The 19,048-nt window shown below is 57.0% G+C and overlaps 8 protein-coding genes across 8 annotated transcripts; 2 read left to right on the top strand and 6 right to left on the bottom strand.

Annotated features, from left to right (window-relative positions):
- Positions 1 to 1,178: 1,178 nt before the first annotated feature.
- BKCO1_1700048 (uncharacterized protein) lies at positions 1,179 to 2,562 on the bottom strand (the record flags this gene model as incomplete). The annotated part of the gene is made up of 3 exons (XM_020271661.1): positions 1,179 to 1,771; positions 1,827 to 2,204; positions 2,274 to 2,562. The coding sequence occupies 3 exons, from the start codon at positions 2,560 to 2,562 to the stop codon at positions 1,179 to 1,181; spliced, it is 1,260 nt and encodes a 419-aa protein (XP_020131644.1).
- Positions 2,563 to 3,869: 1,307 nt separating this feature from the next.
- Positions 3,870 to 4,923, bottom strand: BKCO1_1700049 (pectinesterase a; the record flags this gene model as incomplete). Its single annotated transcript, XM_020271662.1, has 2 exons — positions 3,870 to 4,413; positions 4,478 to 4,923. 2 exons carry the CDS (start codon positions 4,921 to 4,923, stop codon positions 3,870 to 3,872), a joined length of 990 nt encoding a protein of 329 aa, XP_020131643.1.
- An 856-nt stretch (positions 4,924 to 5,779) lies between these two features.
- Positions 5,780 to 6,994, top strand: BKCO1_1700050 (endo-xylogalacturonan hydrolase a; the record flags this gene model as incomplete). The annotated part of the gene is made up of 1 exon (XM_020271664.1): positions 5,780 to 6,994. The coding sequence occupies one exon, from the start codon at positions 5,780 to 5,782 to the stop codon at positions 6,992 to 6,994; it is 1,215 nt and encodes a 404-aa protein (XP_020131709.1).
- A 367-nt stretch (positions 6,995 to 7,361) lies between these two features.
- BKCO1_1700051 (potassium ion channel yvc1) lies at positions 7,362 to 9,473 on the bottom strand (the record flags this gene model as incomplete). The annotated part of the gene is made up of 6 exons (XM_020271665.1): positions 7,362 to 7,732; positions 7,789 to 7,846; positions 7,899 to 7,981; positions 8,037 to 8,965; positions 9,021 to 9,348; positions 9,395 to 9,473. 6 exons carry the CDS (start codon positions 9,471 to 9,473, stop codon positions 7,362 to 7,364), a joined length of 1,848 nt encoding a protein of 615 aa, XP_020131710.1.
- Positions 9,474 to 10,044: 571 nt separating this feature from the next.
- On the bottom strand, positions 10,045 to 11,100 carry BKCO1_1700052 (eukaryotic translation initiation factor 2 subunit alpha; the record flags this gene model as incomplete). Its single annotated transcript, XM_020271666.1, has 3 exons — positions 10,045 to 10,736; positions 10,789 to 10,951; positions 11,011 to 11,100. 3 exons carry the CDS (start codon positions 11,098 to 11,100, stop codon positions 10,045 to 10,047), a joined length of 945 nt encoding a protein of 314 aa, XP_020131711.1.
- Positions 11,101 to 13,379: 2,279 nt separating this feature from the next.
- On the bottom strand, positions 13,380 to 13,968 carry BKCO1_1700053 (acetyltransferase; the record flags this gene model as incomplete). The annotated part of the gene is made up of 2 exons (XM_020271667.1): positions 13,380 to 13,879; positions 13,929 to 13,968. 2 exons carry the CDS (start codon positions 13,966 to 13,968, stop codon positions 13,380 to 13,382), a joined length of 540 nt encoding a protein of 179 aa, XP_020131712.1.
- Positions 13,969 to 14,134: 166 nt separating this feature from the next.
- On the bottom strand, positions 14,135 to 15,463 carry BKCO1_1700054 (uncharacterized protein; the record flags this gene model as incomplete). Its single annotated transcript, XM_020271668.1, has 1 exon — positions 14,135 to 15,463. One exon carries the CDS (start codon positions 15,461 to 15,463, stop codon positions 14,135 to 14,137), a length of 1,329 nt encoding a protein of 442 aa, XP_020131713.1.
- A 281-nt stretch (positions 15,464 to 15,744) lies between these two features.
- BKCO1_1700055 (apses transcription factor) lies at positions 15,745 to 18,398 on the top strand (the record flags this gene model as incomplete). The annotated part of the gene is made up of 3 exons (XM_020271669.1): positions 15,745 to 15,936; positions 15,987 to 17,652; positions 17,710 to 18,398. The coding sequence occupies 3 exons, from the start codon at positions 15,745 to 15,747 to the stop codon at positions 18,396 to 18,398; spliced, it is 2,547 nt and encodes an 848-aa protein (XP_020131714.1).
- Between the last annotated feature and the right edge of the window lie 650 nt (positions 18,399 to 19,048).

Here is a 19,048-nt window from a genome sequence, read left to right on the forward strand (position 1 = left end):
ACAGCCCCTCGTGCTAACGGGGGGCCTCGAGACGGGTTACCAGCACGCAATCAGGCGGAGGCATTACCGGACTCAGGATTATCATTGCTCTCCCAGCCATCCAGCCCAAGTTTACGCAGCTGAATCTGTCACATGCCAGCCATTATTGCACTGCTTCCTTCATGCGACTAATCAAAAGCGTCGGCGAGGGCTTTGGGCATTAGGCTCACTCAGCTGATGAAGCTCGAGTCACGGTGGGCGGCGTGGCGCTTGCGGGAAAACTCCCGTGCTCTCGGGCGAGCTGATTCGAAGCACTCTCTGAGTAGTAGACAGATGCGGTTTGGATCATGCCAGATTCCTTTGATATATACACCTATTAGCAGACATGTTTCCTCTGCCAAGGGTTTTTTCTTTTTGTGGCACTCCAGCTGACATGAAGGCCTCGGGCGTATTCACAGCTAAGCACCCCTCTCGCACCGCCTCCACGATGCCTGATTTGTACTGCTTCTCCTCTTTCGATATGATGTGGATCAACGTCGCTGAACGGTAAAGTGATATATGTCTTCTAGCAATTCCGCGGGCCTTGGCACATTCGAAGCCGTGGGACAGGCGAAGATCTGTCGTGAAGTTCCCGCAAGGAAGCAAGCGCCTGCAGGGCACGGTTGGTGAAAGAATTGCCGGGAGCTGGGCCGATCAGGGGCGATCATTCGCCAACGCACGGGGCGAGAATCCGGGGGCGGCAGCGCTCCAACCTTATCTGCTTTCCACATCGCCAGAAAGGACCTGCAGCCTACAAGCCTACAATCCTCCCCAGTCGACGCTGGAAGGGTGGTTCGAGGGCATGTGATCATTATTGCTGAGGGGTTGTCCGTCTCTAGCGCCGCCTACTCCGTTTGGTGCACCAGATGCGCGCCTGTCTCTGCGCCATGCCCGCTCCAGCAACGATCGGCGCCGCTGTCGTCAGCCGTGTGGTTCCGATCAACTTTGGCAAGCAATCGTGTCGTCAGCGCGCGGCACGAGTCTTTCGTTTGAATATTATTAGACGTGTAACATTCGTCTTCTTATCTATATTGTATGTACATTTCTTCTTTAATTACAATCGTGGGGTATAATAGTCGGAAGAGAACAAAAAAGAAATCAGAAAGAAGTGGTGGTATACGGCGCCCGCCGGCCAGAGAAGACAAAAAAAAAACACTGTGTTACTCCTCGCTGTTCCCCGCACCCCACACCTTGGTGTGCATGCCGAACCCGGTCTTCTGCTTCACGCCGGGCACGCTCGTGCTCTGCAGCGGCCGCTCGTCGCTGTCGTCGCCCAGGCTGGGGGCACCCGATGCCGCGTACGACACGTTCTCCACCTCGACCGAGATTTCCTGCTGCTGGTGCACGACCAGCGGGCCCTCTCTCTGCTGGTAGCCGTGGTGGTGGTGATCGTCGTCGACGCCGGTGCTGTGCAGATCCTTCTGCGCCGGGCGGCCGACGCCGCCGCTGCGCATGATGCGCCGGAGTTCGACCTCGTCCTGGTCTTCGGGGTAGTCGTTGTGCTTCTTGTCCAGCGCCTCGATGTCGGAGCTGGTCGTCGACTCGGTGCGGCCGGCGAAGGCGTTGATGACGGCCTGCTGCTTGTTGTCGCGGGTGCGGTTGCTGTTCCGCCTGAAGTCCAGCCCGCCCGTGTTGGCCGAGCGCGAGACGGTGGCGATCAGGTCGGCCATGGACATCTCGATCTTGAGCTTGACGATGTAGGCGAGAGGGTGGAACTGCATGTAGACAAACGAGTTCTTCAATGACATCATGCCTGGCCGCGGGTCAGCGTGGGGGCGTTGCGGCAGACGGGGGCGGCGTGCACTTACTGATGATGAGGACGTCCATGCTGAGCGAGAAGCCGATGATGTAGATGTTGAACTTGACCAGCGACTCGTACTTCTTCAGCCCCTGGCGCACCAGGTTCTTCTGCACGATGCGGATGAAGTACCAGTTGAGCGAGGCGTCGACCACCAGGTAGATGACCTTCTCGCACCGGTCCCAGACCTCGTTGATGTGGATGTACGTCTCGGATATCTGGAGGCGGGCGGGGATCCAGATGCAGTAGACGGAGATGTTGATGGCCGTGATGAGAATGGCAACCCCGATCTTGATGTGGAGGCCCTTCCGCCGGTTGACAAGAAGCACCGAGACTCTGTTGATGATGATCTGCAGCAGGAACTGCACCTGCAGCGCCCACGTCGTCACTGGGTGGGGGGAGGTTGGTCAGCCGGCGCGTGCTGGGGCGGAGGGGGCGGGCGGGCGAGCAGGCGTACGGATGCAAAAGTAAAAGGCAAGGCTGGGAGAGAGGTTGCCTCGCAGGTACATCCAGCACATGATGCTGAAGGCGGTGCAGACGGCAATCTCCAGCCAGATCATCCAGATGTAGGGCGAGTTGAGGCGGCCGGTGCCATGGAGCTTGGAGACGTGCCGGGTCTGCTTGATGGCGGTCCATACGGTGAGGAAACCGAAGCCGAGGGTGAAGCCCCAGGCCAGGCCGGCCAGGGCAATGTCATCCTCGGAGACGGGTTGGAGCTTGAAGCCCGGGGCCAAGAAAGTCTTCATGTTTTGCAGCGAGAGGGAACGACTGCTTCCGGGACACGGCAGAGAGCAGCATCTCGCAAGCTTTAAGAGGCTATCACGGCTCCTGATGGTCGCGGGTGCGTGGCGCATGCTAGCCGGCGAGCAGGCGGGCCACTAGCACCTCCGGGGCCTTTCCCAGGTAGAGCCGTTTGATGCCCAGCCGAGTCGCTAGCTGGTGCTGTGGCTGCCGCCTGCCGCCCGAGTAGCACCCCTCGGCCCCCGGCTACGCCTCAGTGGTCGCAAGCTGCAGCCTGAGGGCTGCGCCGCGGGAGACACCGGCAGCATCCGGGGCAGTCCAGCACGCCTGGGCAGGCGAGGAAGCGCAGCGGCTGTTTCACCAGCTGTTTGGCGCTGACCACACGCAGGTCGGGCTGCAGCATCCACTGGCGGCTGCGTGAAGAATGGTTACTGACATGCGTGGCGGAGAGCCGGCCTGCCTCCCCGGGCCCACCAGTGCGCGCCGTGAGTGGCGGAAGGTGTTCCGGCGTGCTAGCGTGCTGGCGGCAATGGATAGCCTTCCGGTGAGGGTCTACTGGGCGTTCCTGGCGCTAGAAAGCGCGGAGAAAACGCCCCGCCAGTGCTAATCGGGCTCGGGGTCACAGCCGGAACCAGCTCTCGATCGGTGCCGCACCACTCACAGCTGCCGGAATGCTGCCTGTCAACCATCTGCCGATCTTAAGCTCAAGCCCACTGCCCTCCTGGGCCTAGCCTCGCCAGCCGCCCGAGATGTTCTTCACAATTTCGACCTCTTGCGACACCATCCCGGCTGGTCGCCTTGAAAATTCGCCGTGATCGACACCATCGTCTCCTCCGACCGGCGGCCCTGCGCTACCACTACCCGCATGCAGAGAGGTCGACATCTGCTCTCACCAGGAGCACGCAGTGCACGCTCAACGCCCCTGCCTGTCTCCTGCGCGCTAACCGCCTGAAATGGCGTACCCTCCGCTCCGGCCCGCGGCCAAGGTACCGGGCCCTTCCATGCAACTCATCATCAGCCTCTCCTACCGACGGACCGTCACTTACGCCAGCTTCGTGGTGCCTGACCATGGGCCGCGCTAGGAGGCGTTTCCGCAACGCTTGAAAGACACCGTCGAGCGCTTCCCATGCTTCGCCATCACTTGGTCATTGCTGTCCACACTCCTAGTCACTCCTTTTCATCACTTTGTCTTGTACGCAGATAGCGTTGGATTCCATTTTGCCATCCGCCAAGGACGCTGTACACGCCATGTCCACATGTGAGAGCTCGTGGAAGAAACCCCGCACACCACCCCCCCCTATCCCCTCCGCCACTAGTAGCTCGAGTCGGTCCAGCTCTTGTAGTCACTTCCCAGCACCGTTTCGTGGCTGACAGCAGCATCCAACTCGCTCTCGTACAGCCTCTCCGCCGTCGACGCCCCGTCGCCCTCGTTGCTCCACTCGTAGTAGAGCGGCGTTGCGCCCTCGGCCATGGTCGTCCAGCCCTCGGGGTTGACCACGTCCGACAGCTTCGAGTTCTGAAACACCACTCGAGCGAGCACGCGCCACGGCCTCCCCAGGTACACCTCCCCTTCCAGCCCTGGAACGCCCGACGCGGCCGTCACCGTGCTGCTGTCTATCACGTACCAGGATGCGTCGTCGGCCGTCTCGCGCGAGCTTGCGGTGATGGCCCCGCCGCCGCTCGACGCTATCGTGCACTCGCCAAACCACGCGCTAGCCGCGCCGAAGATGTAGTCGACCGCCCCTTCGATGTAGCAGTTCGAGTAGTACTGCGTCCCTTTCTTGGCGTACAGCGTGTCTTGGTAGCTCTTGAACTGGCAGCCATAGAAGCCGAGTTTGTCGGCGTTGGCGGTGAGGCTGTCCACGATCCGGTTAGCTTCATCGTCCATGATGATTGCAGGGAAACCGCCAAGCAGCTTACGCAACGGCTTGCGCGCCGGCCCCATAGTCGTTGACAACGTTGATGTTGTACATGTTGAACCCGTCGGCCTTGACGTTGACGGTCGAACTGGCATCAAGAGAGCCGGCATCCGCTGACTTGACGGTGTGGGTAATGGTGACTGTATTCGACTTGTAGGTGCCCGTGTCTGTGGTTGATCCGTACAGCGTCAGGGATCCGGCGTAGGTGATGGTCAGCTGTTCGGCGTAGGTTCCGCTACTGACGAAGATGCAGGCGTCGGTGGTCGAGCTCGTCCCAAGCGCATCGAGTGCACTCGTTATGGTCTTGTAAGTCGCGCTCGATCCGACCGTAAGGCATCCTGCTGGAGCAGTCGTCCTGCTGGTCCTCTTCGCAAGGTCTGGCGTGGGGACTGAAGACACGGGGATCCCGAGGGCGAGCAGGAAAGCAGCGATTGATCTTACCCTCATCGTGAGCACCCAAGTATCTTCGACATGCACCGCTTTGCAGGCCAGAAAACGCGATTGAAACCTGCCTTCTTGTACGTGAGAAAGTCGCGCTAAAGATCCCCGAGGAACCTCAAAGCCGGAGGAATTCAGGCGAGCTTTACAGCAATCCCGCTGTTCCCGGATCGCTCCATTGCAAACCTCCAATGGATCGTGTCCTTGCAAGCCACTTCGAAGATTCGTTTCCCGGCATGTCTCGCGCAACAGTGCCACGGCATGTCCCGGCTGAATTACCCCACAAATGTGCAGCCCCGGCCTACCCCAGTCCAACTCCCTGCGGCCGAAGGCGAGTGTACTGTGTGATGTTAGTGGTGGGGTTTTGTGCTCTGCTTCTGTCTTGACGAACGGGTAAACGAAACAATCTGTGCCATAGCACCCGCCACACAGGGGAGCCTCGCGCTGTATTGGTCGTGGGTCGGTTCGCAAGTGCCTCGCGACAGACTGCACCCAAGCCACTCAGTCGTCTTCATCTAGAGTGGGGGCTTTGTTTGATGCGCACGTTTGAAACAGATGACCGGGAGCAAGCGCATTGCAACGGTGCCGAAGGTAGCTGGATTCTGCTGGAACGGCGCTAAGCAGCAGCTTGTCAAGAAGAAGCTTTGGAGCTAAGTCCGATCAACTGCCTGTCAAACCGTCGGCCCGTCCCACCCGCCATCCGGCGGAGGAACAATATGCACACCTCCACTTGAAACGAGGAGCCCTGGTTGAGAATCATTAGCTGCGTCTCGCATCAAGCCGAAAAACACCTCTCGTACCCTTCTCAACTTCTCGCTTCTGCCTTTGTTTTTCAGCTCTCGAGACAGGCACAGCTGTACTCGCCATGAAGTTCCTTGCCTGCCTCTCCACCATCGCTGCCATCGTCGCAGCACTCCCTGCTCCCGCAGACGACAACCCCAGCAACACCCTCGCACCTCGCGCCGTCTGCACGCCCACAGCAGGGGGCTCGTCCTCGACAGACGATGTCCCCGCAATCGCCTCTGCGCTTTCGACCTGCGGCAAAGGCGGCACCATCGTGTTCCCAGCCGGAGTGACCTATTACGCCAACAGCGTCCTCGACCTTTCGGCATGCGCAAGCTGCGACATCCAGCTCGAGGGGCTCCTGAAGTTTTCCAGCTCAACCTCCTACTGGTCCGGCAGGACCGCCATGATCCTGCTCGAGGATGCCTCCGGCGTCAAGGTCCGCAGTCTGACGGGCGGCGGCGTCATCGACGGCAACGGCCAGGACGCGTGGGATCTCTTCGCGTCCGACAGCTCGTACGCGCGGCCGACGCTGCTTTACATCACCGGCGGCTCCGACATCGACGTCAGCGGGCTGCGACAGAAGAACCCCCCGAACGTCTTCGTCTCGGTCAAAGGCGGTGCGGAGCGCGTCGCCTTTTCCAGCCTGAAGCTGGACGCCACCTCCAAGTCGGACAACCCACCCAAGAATACCGACGGTTTCGACATCGGCGAGAGCACCGGCGTGACGCTCTACGACATTGACGTGTCCAACGATGACGACTGTGTGGCTTTCAAGCCGGGGGCAAATTATGTGACCATCGACCAAATCACATGCACCGGCTCGCATGGCATCTCGGTGGGATCGCTGGGCAAGTCGAGTGACGACACGGTCAAGAACGTCTACGCAAGTAACGTTAAAATGGTCGACAGCACCAAGGCGGCGGGCATCAAGACTTACCCGAGCGGTGGCAGTCACGGTCTGTCCACCGTCTCCAACGTGACCTTCACTGGCTTCACCGTGCAAAACTGCGATTATGCGTTCCAAGTACAGAGCTGCTACGGCGAGGATGCCGACTACTGCCAAACCAGCCCTGGAAATGCGCAGATCAGCGGCGTCGTGGTCAAGGACTTTTCTGGCGAGACATCTGACAAGTATGATCCGACCACGGCCAACATCAACTGCGGAGCAGGCGGTACCTGCGGCATCACCATTTCTGATTGGACGGTCAAGGCTCCGTCAGGAGAGAACCAGATCTTGTGTTCAAACACCCCGAGTGCTTTGGGGGTTACGTGCGCCTCAGGGGCCTCTGGATAAATGAGCATGCGTGGGAAGAGAATTGAGCCTCGAGTGATTTTCTAGACATAAAACGAAGTTTAAGGAAATAAAACACGGGAGATATCAAGCACAGGAATTTGACAAACTTCATGGCGCCAAACGAAGTGCGTGAGGCTTGCTACGAAAGGAAGTGAGAAAAACAAATTAGCTGGAGGGAGCAACGGGCCATAGACCGCAGAGCCCCGGTTAACATTTGCCACCACAACATGCGCATGACTTTTGTGAAATGATGGTTGCCTCGTCAACGTACCCTGATCTTGCAACTTTGATGCTCGTCAACGGCGTATTTAGACCGTGTTTGCGACCACGGATTGACGGCACAAGTCCCAGTAAGGCCATCACGAGCTCACTGGATCATGGAGCTGACCATCTCGCGAAGCTCCGTGATTTCGCGTCTCAGCTGCCTCACTTCGATGACGGCTTGCTCGACGCCGATCTCAGGGGCGATTTCCTCACATTTCTTCGCCCAGCCTTCAGACTCGAAGTCGATTTCCCCGGCCATTTCTTCCCACTCCTCTATCGTGTCATCATCTTGTTCCCCACGCTTGCGATTATCCCGGACTTTATGGGCTTGTGCCGTCTCGATTGCAGCCGTAATCAGCAGCAGAGGGGAATAGATGAAACCCATGACGTAGTCGTTGAGGCGGCTGTAGCGTTTCTCATCCAGCCACCATTCGAACGGGATGATCACCAAAAAGAGCTCGATGAGGTTGAACGCTTCGACGGTCAGCTTAGGCAGCACAAGCAAAATTCGAGTGAGAAACGGTACTCACGCGCAATGAAGACATTTTCGTCGGGAGCTCGCACAAATTGCATGGTCTTTTGAGAGAGCTGCAACGGACATTAGCATGGTGTCATCCAATTTCTGGGTTGAAATACGCACTAGTGCCATGTACTCGTCGATGGCGTTATCAGTGACATCCTCGTAAGCACTGTTGTACAGCGCAATGAGAATGTTGAGTAGGACTAAGATGGTTGTCAATTAACGCCGAGTAGCCGAGCCGTGACGAGATTCACTTACCAACCATGACCACGAACGTGAAGACGTAATACAAGATCAAGCCAAAGGGAGGCGCGAACCGCTCAAATCCATCAAACTCAGGCGACTGCATAATAGCATTCAACATTGCTTTGGTGATGAATGCGAAAGCTGTGATCTTGTTGTCAACTTGATCCATGCCGATGAAAGCCTGGAAAAAGCCGACCAAGATAACGAAGAGGAGAGCAAAGAAGATGAGAGACTCCTTCATCATGACCTTCAGCACCACGAGCATGGCACCGAAGAATCGGAAGGTGTCGAGGTACAGCATAATGCGCATCCAGAACATTGGCGCGCTGAAAGCCAGGAAGTTATAGCTCAGTGTGTTGTATCGCACGCGCGGTTCCGAATCGACATCGTGACCAAGTGCGATGAGACGAGTTATGAGCGAAACTGTAAGAAGCGCGTACAGAGTGCTGTTGAAGACGTTCCAGAAGCCGATATAGTAGCGACCAACTTTCCAGAACTTGGCTATCTCGTCAAAGATGAATCCTGCAGTAAAGACGTACAAGAGACCCTCAACTATGTCAAGGTCACCGTCCGGGTTGATCGTGTTTATAGCGCCCGTGTACAGAGCCAGGTAGACGACGGAGATCAAGATCTGCAGAGCGTTTTGGTAGGCAGGCACACGCATCCGGTCGGGGTCCAAGTGAGTCCAGTAGCTGGTGTTCCCCTTGTGCTTCCAATCGATGAATCGCGAAGCATCTTCGTCATCTTGTACCAACCACCCGCGCCAGAGATGGTTAATACACTTCTGGTACCCGGAAGAGCCAATGACGCGCAGGGTGTGCAAGTCGACGGCACGCTCGACAACGTTGGCAGGCATTGTCTCTTGGCCATTGACGATAATGGAGTAACGCTTGAGCAGAATGTCCTCGAGCAAGAAACACATGTCCTCCTCGCTCTCAATGCTACGAGTAGTTAGTACACTGCCACCCGCATTCCAGTAACAGATACCAGACTCACATGCGCTTTGCTATGACCTCGCAAGCCACAGCACGGACATCGTGCAGGTCCGAGTCCCACAGCTCGAGGGTAGCCTGCCTCTTGAACCATTTGTTGACTACTAGCAAGCAGTAGACGACACATGCATTGTAGTCATCACCACCCGCGGAGGCTGCCAGCTTGACGATCGACGGAGTGATTACGTGGCTGTGGGCACAGGTGACCAGCGATTCCTCCATTTCGCAGGGGATCACGGTCTCGATCTGGTGCTTGAGGCGGAGGGCGATCTTGGTCACTTCTTTGGCTGGAATAGGCGAGGGAGGGACATCGTCCCGGCGCGTGGGAAGTACTACGGATTGTGAGCAGTGGTGCAGCCTTCAAGGCTCTAGACTCACAGGCGCTCATCTGGTCGCGGAGATGAGGCCGGTCGCGCCGGCTCTTGTCGAGGTTGAAAAGGCGCGCCCAGCGTACCATGGCGACGGCTGGCGTGTTCGTCGAGCTCTGTGCAGAAGTGGCGAGGGTTGAATGTTGCGCAAAGGCCGTGGCCGATGTTTTGCTGGACCGACAAAGTCTATCGCAGCGGCGCTGGCGATCAATGCGTGGGCTGGTGCAGCTATCTTTGCAGTGAAAAAGTGGGCAAAGTTGGATACACAGGCGGGCGGCCATAGCTCCCGGGCGGCAGCGACGCGTGACGTGTGCTGCCAGATCCAGTCTTGGCTCGCGCGCGCCGAACGGCCTATCAGATCAGATCGCCATCTTATGCAATCCTCAGCGCAGAGCATACATATAGCTAAAGCCCATACTCGCCTCGCACGGCGCCGCCTCGAGCCAGGATGCAGTGAAATGGTAAATTTGGCTGTTTCGCCGCTCTTCCTCCTGCTGCAGTGCGGCAGCTAGACTGCCTTCTATCTCGTCCCGACTTTTGGATCCTTTTTACCCGCCCTCATACGCCACCCCAGAACTGGCATGTCGCCGCGACTCCATCCAGCCGCCATGCTTTCCGAATGAAATCCTTGCATCACACATGCGCCGCTGCGCCCACTTTTTAGCTGTGGATCTCGCCCTCGTCGCTCTCACTCTCATCCTCGTCACCGCTGACTTGCTGGTTCTCACGCTCCCTCTGGTCCATAAGAGCCTGCAGCTCCGCGTCATCGCTCTCAGTGACGGCCTTGGGCGCCATTTTGACCCTGCAGCTGCCACCGTCGTAGGTCGTAATGGTCTTGGTGACCTCCTCAATAGCCTTCTCCAGGTTGGCAATACCAGTGCTCTTGTCCAGGCACTGGCTGGTCAAGACGTACAGCGGAGGCGATACCAGCCTGACCTTGACATAGTTCTCGGCCGTGTTGTGTGCCTCGGCCTTGCGCAACGCGTCCTTGACGGCGTCGATGCCCTCGTAGCCAAAGCACGTAACCTCGATATCGGCGCGCACCTTGGTCGGCTGAGGAGTCAGACGCTTGCCAATGTAGGACAGGAGCTCGGCCTTGACCGGCTCGTTGGGGAATGCGATCTCGTTCCAGACGTCGGGGTTGGTGATGGAAAGCTTGAAGGCGTCGAGCGAGTGGCCGTACTTCCTGTTCAGCGGCCAGGCGATGGTCTGGTATAGCTCCTCGAGAGGCGTGCGCGTCTTCTCGGCAACATGGCGCATGATCGAGTGAACCATCTTGCTCTTGTTGTAGCGCTCCTCACACTTGACGATATCCTCGGGCGAAACACGACGCTTCGAAAGGTCGATATAACCTATACTCGGTCAGCGCGCCATGGCCGCCCCGCGTGTGCGTCGCCTACTCACCCTTCTCCTTGTCCACCCTCAGCACGACGACGACCTCGTTGCGACCGACGCGAATGAGCTTCTGGATACTACGGATACGGCGTCTCGAGAGCTCGCTGAGCAGGATCATGCCGTCGATGTTGTCGTACTCGAGCAGCTTCACGTACGCGCCCATCTCGGCAATCTGCGAACACGGTCAGCGCATGGCCGCAGCGGCAGGAGTCGGGCGGGAGAGCTGTGCACCTGCTTGACATTGACCATGACAAAGCTCTCCACCTCCGGGTACTTCTCCTCATAGAAGCGGCAATTCGTCAAAGAGCCTTCGGACGACATGGTTGGTTGTTATTCCTCGACGAGGTGTTTGCGCGGTGGGTGGTTCTCTGCTTCTGGCTGTCGAGTGCTCAGGTGTCGGCGCCAGCAAGGTGCGTGGAGCGCTGTGGCAGGAGTCGGAGCGCGGGGGTGGATGGCGTGTTGGAGGCAGTAGGATGTCGGCGGCGGTGACTAGGTTCACAGGCGAGAATTCACAGGCACATTTGGTGGGGCGAAGTGCCACACACGCCAAGATTTCAGAACCGCCGAGCGCCTGCATGGCCGCATCCACCAGAAGCCTACCTGGCGAAGTTCTGCCTGGTCTCTCACCGCCTTGTGATGCAATACCTAGACAGTAGTGCACTCTGCTGGTGCTGCTTAAATCGGCAACAAAAAAAAAGCCTCTTCGGAGACGGGCTACTTCCCGTGCTGCACCACGTTACGTCGTGAAGCTGTCCGGGGCTGTACGGGAAGACACAATGCTACTGCTCCCGGCTGCTGTTATTTTTACGAACGACAGCAAACTCGCTTCCTCCTTCTCTTAACCTCAACGCATCGGCTGTCCTCAATAGCAAGCATGGCATGAGAAATTCATGCTCTACGTACGAGCAGTATTCGTATCCGCACACATCGATTCCTACGGCGTTGCAACTCAATATTCGCCTTGACGCCACGGCTCGTTCCTGCATGTAAGACAGCCACATAGATAGACCAGCAACACCGGCATGCATATAAATACAGCCAAAATGGAAGGCGCGTCACGCCATATAACACGCATTCAGCAAAGTGCTCCGCAGTGAAGGGCCTCCAAGAAGTCTCACATGTATTTGCTCAGCTCGCATCTGCACGACATATTTTTCTCGACCACATACTTATGGCCACCGCTTCGCTCCGTCCGAGGCTGCGAGCGGCCACTCGCCAGCCACGCATCAGCTGTATCTCGATCTGCCCAGAAACAATGACGCTTTGGAAGCGGTCAGGGCAAAGAGAAATGATTGATGTCTGGCTTGTTTCATCCTGCGCACAGTCTACCGAGGTACCCGCACAGTGAACAGACCAGCCGACGCTTCCTCGAGTGAGCGTGTCATTCCCTCACTTGAGACTATCACAGCCATCGGGGTGCTTGCAAGGAAACCGTACGCAATACTCGGCGGCCTGACTCTTGATGAGTGGGACATTGCTGGCTAAGGGATGCTCCGCTGCCAAGCACTCCGCTCCGCCCGCACCATGGAGTGCTCATTGGTCGGTGCGCGCCAAGTGTAACCGATCGACTTCCAGGAAACAGCTGTTTGATTCGATCCAGAATGCCCTTTTGCGGCTGGAACGCCTTTTTCAGATCCTTCAAGTAACTAGGCCATTGAGAGGACGCCGCCACCCCGCCATCAGCTGAAGTAGAACGGTGCCAACACAACCGTGGGCCGCCGGACCTGCGGCTTCAGCCTGTGCTGGCAATTTTAGGGTTTCCGCCTTACGGACCTTGGCGCTCCTGAAATCTCTCGTTCTGGAGAATATCATGCCGCGGTACCCACTTCTACACTTTGCCGCTCCCTCCTTCCCCTTGACTTACCAGCCTACCACTCTGCCACTCTATCTGCTGGCCTAATTCTAGTCGGTCGGACCCAACTACTCACACTCGTTAGCAAACACAACGTCCCGACACACAATGAAGTACTTTGGAGTCGTCCTGCCTCTCGCCTTTCTCCTCACCCTGTCCACGGCCACGCCGGTGCAACCGCGGCAGCCATATGACACACCCACGCCAACGCTACCAATTTCTACCCCATCCAGCAGCGCCACTTGCTCTTGCGAGCCTAGAATCTGCATCCAATCGTGGCCTCAGGTAAGGAATAACCAACACTGCTGCTTTATGTGGAGGCTAATGCAGGTGCCGTCAGTCTTGCGTCTGTGCGAACAAGGGCAAAATGGATTGCTACGAGAAGTGCGGAGGCGACTACCCGGAGCTGCAGGTATGTTGTTTCCGATCACCATGGACACCAGAAACTAACCTTGGGTCCTCAGTCGTGCGAGTAAAAGTTCCAAATGTAGCGTCGCATTGTGAAGCAAACATGATGAAGTCTTTGAAAGACGCTGTTGGGATTCAACTTACGCGTGGTCAATGTCCTATCTTTCTCCACACATCTTTATTGCTTCTTATCTTGTCTGCTTCTATGCCACACGCCTAGAGGCCAATTTGGATTTTCTTCTAGACCCATGCCTCCATTCTTCATCTCCATCTTTTTACTCCTGGGACTTCATGCCATGATAATGATTTCGAACTCCCTCTGTTGAGCGTCTTATTAGTGTCAAGAAGACGTTGCTTTGCCCTCCGCCAGATTGACAAGAGCCTCGCCATCGACCCTCAATCCAACCCACTCCTCCATTTGTTTCGCCCCAAGGCCCGCGTAGAACTTCAGTGATGGCTCGTTCCACTTCAGGCAGCTCCATTCCAGTCTTCCCCCATCGATCTTCTGCACTTCCTTTGCAAGCTCCTGTATCAACAGCTTGCCGTATCCTCTCTGGCGGTACTTAGGCTTCACGAAGAGGTCTTCGAGGTAGACGCCAGGCTTCGCGCGCCAAGTGCTGTAATTGTTGAAAAAGAGGGCCATGCCGGCTACTTCCCCTTCGGGGGCCGTTACGAGGAGGGTCTTCGCGTAGCCAGAGCGGACGGTGGAGGAAGCCTGGTCGGAGGATGAAGGGGCAAAGGAAAGCGTGGCTGCAAGAGTTTCTTCGGTGGCCTGGACGGAATCGAGTGCATTTTCGTAGATCGCGAGCTCATTTATTAAACCCAAGATGGCGCCGACATCTGCGAGAGTCGTTAATCGAATATACTTGACCCACTCCGTAACATTTACCCTCGAGTGTGGCCAGACGGACGGAAGGTTTGTCGGACATGTTGGTGGTTGTTGCGCAGGTTGCTCTGATGCAGAGTTGGCGGGGAAGAAGCCCTTTTTATGTCGTGCGTGCACTACCAAACGGCATGCGCCCTACGCTCGACAACATGATCATGGTGACGCTGCCCCACTTATACCAGTAATACTACTCCTCACTCGGCCACGGGCTATCGTATTTCCGAGTGCGGCTCCGCCTGTGGGCTTCTAGCTTCTGAAATACCGACTGCTTGCGGTGTTCTTCCTCTTTCGTCCACACCCTCGAACAGTGACTTGTTGTGGCAGACGGCTTCAGGCTCTCGCTGTAAATGCTCCCATGTCCCCCACTCAACTATCCAACCCTTATTTTGCTCGTTCCAACGAAGAACGGGGCATTGGGAGAAGACCTTGGCCCAAATGTGACGCATGAGACGCGGCGTAATATTTTGTGCTCGGCGTCTACCGGGCGACTGCCTTGGGAGACGCTTCATCTCCAGCTCGTCCTGCAGTAAAGAAGCCAGCACATCTGGATTAGCAGATCCTTGTGTGAGCCACCGATCTGCGGCTTGAAATCGAGTGCTTGCCGTCGTCGACAGTCGAAGCAGCATATCTGCTTTGGAGCCATGTTCTGGCAACATGTGCTCTCGACAAGCAAGAGACAAGAAACGTTCTCCTGCAGTACCACCAACATTGGCCAGCTTAGCCACATCGTAGGTGCTCATGTGAGTTGGCACACCGGGTCTCCTGCGCTTCAAGCCGCTCCACTTGCGCGCACCCGATACCAGATCTCTAAGCCTCTCCCATTCGTCTTCGGGTAGCGGAGGAAGAACCTTGTCCAGCACTGTGGCATACCACTTATGCACCATGTTTACTTCACGCTTTCGCGGGAATGGGCGCATCCAAATGTTGGTCAGCGGCACTTCCAGATGTGCCGATTTCAGCTTCGCTCTCCTCATCTCTATAGGACGTGCATCGGACATCTGACTCTCCAAAAGAGCGCGGAGTTGAGAGTAGCGTGGAGAAATCTTGTACTTGTGGGGCCGGCCCTCACGCCTCGGGGCTTCCTCTACGGCCCTTGGGATCCCGGTGATGGCTTTAGATGGATCGAGTGTTGCCTCGACCTCTGCCTGCCACAATTCAACGGCTTCGCTCTCGCTAATTGTGTCCGGAGTGAGCAACGTGCGCATCAGCTCGTGCCGCCGCTTGCCAGTGCGCCCGTAGGTCAGTAGTAGAAGCTGCTGGAGAGGCGCCATCTCGCCCTCATTGGCACGGCGCAGAAAGTTGAGACTCTTCCGCGCATTTTGCAGAGCGCCGCGTAGGCGCCGCGGTGAGAGTGCCGGGTTATCCGAGGGGTCCTTATAATAGCCACCCTCCAATTGCAGCGGATGGTAATCGAGAAAGCGGCTTACAACCTGGTGATGGGCGTAGAGACGGGCGGCTGGGTCGGGGAGGTAGGTGCACTCGCGGAGAAGCGCACGGAGTAGATGACGGGCGCCGGAGGCGTCAGCGGCGGGCAGCATGCGTATGGAGCCAGCCTGGGCGACGTGTGATGGAGAACGGCTGCAGCAAGACAAGTGTGCGGGTCGTGTGAAGATGGGTGACGAGTGGGCGCGAGTCGCGCGGATGGGGGCTAGCGTAACGCGTGCATACGCGACTGATTTCCGTCTCCACTTCCTGACGCATATGAGCCGGAGCATCACCAGCTCAGCCAGCCCACAGCTCCCCATCCCTTCGACCGTTGCGCGCCCCATCGCCGCGACAAGCTCGCGCACGACTGCGCTCCACGTCGCCGCCATCTGCCATGCAGGTCGCGCCCACCGGAATGGCTGGCTTCGAGGGCCGCGCCGCCTCCTTCACGCCAACCCAGCCGCAAACCCATCGGTCGCTGTACGGGGACAGCGCGCCGCAGCAGCAGAATGGCTTCGCAAGAAGCTTTTCTGAGAGCAACGGTCTATCGCAGCACCACATGGAGCATCCGCCGCAAATTTACACCGTAAACGCACCAGCCGCGCCAGAACTGAGCTCACACTGACTCCTGCGTAGGCTGTATATTCCAACGTCAATGTCTACGAAATGGAGATCAACGGCATCGCCGTCATGAAGCGTCGTTCCGACTCGTGGCTGAACGCGACACAAATCCTGAAGGTTGCAGGTGTTGATAAGGGAAAGCGCACGAAAGTCCTCGAGAAGGAGATCCTGACCGGCGAGCACGAGAAGGTCCAAGGTGGCTACGGCAAGTACCAAGGCACCTGGATCAACTACCGTCGCGGTCGCGAGTTTTGCCGTCAGTATGGCGTCGAGGACCTGTTGCGCCCTTTGCTCGACTATGGCTTGGATGGCGGGTCGCAGGGACAAGAGGTCGACACGCCCACCAAAGAGCAGGCCATGGCCGCGAACCGGAAGCGCTTCTATGCCAGCACCATGGATGGCCGAACTCAAAGTGCTGCTGCTGGCGGCACCTTCTTCTCTAACATTTCCTCTACTGCTTCAAACGCAATCGCCGCTATGAACAAGGTTGCCCGCATGAACTCCCCAGCCCCACGCCCTGGAAGTGCACAACGTCGTCACATGGCATCCACCCCTTCACGCCCTGGCTTTGGAAGCCAGGAATCGTTTCGCGGCGAAAGCCAGCAAAGTGTCCCAGGCTTGCGCTCCGAGCGCAGCTTTAGTGCCAATGGCGGTGACTCCACATATGCGACCCAGGCTCAGGTTGATGGACCTTTGGACGGCTTCGAGCCGCCACGTAAGAGGCTGCGCCAGGAAGACTCCTTTGCGCAACGCAATGGTGATGGTGAGCTCATTCGCGACGGTTCTCCAACCGAGCCAAGCGAATCTTTTGTATATCACCAGGCGCTACACCACCTCTCAACTGTTGATGGTGATGTCCCGGCAGCCTTGCCTCCTCTTCCAGGACCTTCCGACCCCTCGTCTCAGGAGAAACAAGCTGCGCTGCTTGATCTATTCCAAGACAACCAGTCACGTACTGACTATTCAAATCACCCTGCCATTATCCATCTCTCTGGGAGCGATCTTGACATGCCACTGGACCAATCTGCGAATACTGCTCTACATTGGGCAGCAACGCTGGCTAGGGTATCTATCATGCGTCTACTGATTTCCAAGGGTGCAAATATTTTCCGCGGCAATGCGGCTGGCCAAACTCCACTGATGGCTGCCGTAGCAGTCAACAACTGCCTTGATCACAGCTGCTTTCCGGAGTTACTGGAGTTGCTTGCGCCGCTCATTGAAGTCAGAGATGACTCCGGCCGGACCATCTTACACCATATCGCTGTTGCTTCAGGGGTTAAGGGCCGAGCAGCGTCAAGCAAATATTACCTTGAAGCCCTTCTCGAATTCTTAGTGCGCAGCAATACCGGTCAGAACAGCCAATCTTCATTCGAGGGCAGTACATCAAAGCCCATCGGTCTGATGAGGTTCATGAGCGAGATGGTGAATGCGAGGGATGTCGCTGGAAATACTGCGCTCAATCTAGTCGCCCGCATTGGAAACCGCAGCATCATTCAGCAACTGCTAGAAGTCAAGGCGGATCCGTCGATACCGAACTACAAAGGGCTGAGGCCTCTGGACTTCGGTGTTGGCGAAGACCCTGAAAGGAATGGCCAGCAAACCCTGAGTCAGGTTGGATCGCCTAGTAAAAGTAGGGGACCGGCAAGCAGAGTGGATGAGGCCAGTAGAGAGATGATGCCTGGTAAGTGGAAGACATTCGTTTCTCACCACATCATGAAGCGCCTTTAACCTCTGGCAGCTATGTCCTCGTTTCTTTCGCAGACGGAGTCACAGTTCAACGCCGAAATTCGCCTGAAGCAAGATCTCATCGATCGCACGAATGCCAGCATCCAGTCTCTATCTACCCAGCAGCGCCATCTCTCCAACCTGCTTGCCTCTCTTCAGCGTAGGCAGCGTCTCCATGCGGAACGAAGTCAACGTATCAGCAATCTCAAAAACGCAATCAAAGACCAACGCAGTCGCCTTGCCCGCTCCGGAGCCATCTCAGTGGAGCAGGCTATGAGTGCGTCTAAAGACAGCATTAGGGTGGGCGACGCCGATACGGTGTCGCCAGTCCAGTCGAAGCTCGGCCAGCTACGGGATATGTCGCCTGACTCGGCCAATAATTTGGATTTAAACGCCCTTTCATCGTCACAACATTTCTCGCTTGTCTCCCTTCCAAGCGCAAGTACGCTGCGAGCAGCCCTGTCGGCATATGACAGCAACAATGCAGAGCTTCGAGCGCGTGCAGCAGGCCTACGGGAGCGCAATGGCGAGCTTGAGGCACAGTACCGCAAGGTCGTTTGCCTCTGCACAGGGGTTGCAGAGGACCAGGTTGAGGTTTTGCTCGGCAACCTCGTTAAAGCAGTTGAAAGCGAAATTGGCGATGGGGTCGAGGTTGGTCGAGTGAGGGAGTTCCTCAGGAAAGTGGATTTTGTGGAGAATTAGAGAGGTGAGCAGCTTCCACTGCAGCTCTTGTACCCGGTTTATTTCCCAGTGTCTATTATTATAGGACATCAACAGCGATACCACAGGGACAAAGAAAAAGACAGGGAGGGAAAGAAACAACGACATGTGCGAGGCACAGTCGCGCGACGACGGGCCACTTCGAATTAAGCTCTTCCCGCGAGACCCAGGTCGAAGAGCTACATGAGAACGAACGACGGGAGCGGCGGCGAGGTTGGGCAGGTAGCCTGTGTCTTGCTTTGAATGCGCCCTTAGGAGTCGTGCCGCACATGCTTCAATTACCGATACGGACACATGAAATTGATGAGATTCCCATGGGCCGTCTGAATTACGATCAATACGTGGGCGACTGCTGACTCTGGCTAGCACGAGGACAGACAACAGGACGTGACAAGCAAGGAAAGGCCGGACATCTCACCAATGATGTCAGGCTGCGCGTCTGTCAGTAGCATTCCATCTTGCACAGGTAGGCGGTCGGTGTTACGAGTGGGCTGCATCTCTGAGAAAGCAAGAACGGCGGGCGCCACATTGGGTTTAGCGCATCTGACGGGCGAAGTGGGACGCGGGCACAGCCGATCGACCTCTTCACTCCGACACCTCGACGTCGCGCCAGGTTTCTATTGCCGTGCTCA

The sequence above is a fragment of the Diplodia corticola genome (assembly GCF_001883845.1).
Source record: "Diplodia corticola strain CBS 112549 chromosome Unknown scaffold17, whole genome shotgun sequence".
Lineage (NCBI taxonomy): Eukaryota > Fungi > Ascomycota > Dothideomycetes > Botryosphaeriales > Botryosphaeriaceae > Diplodia > Diplodia corticola.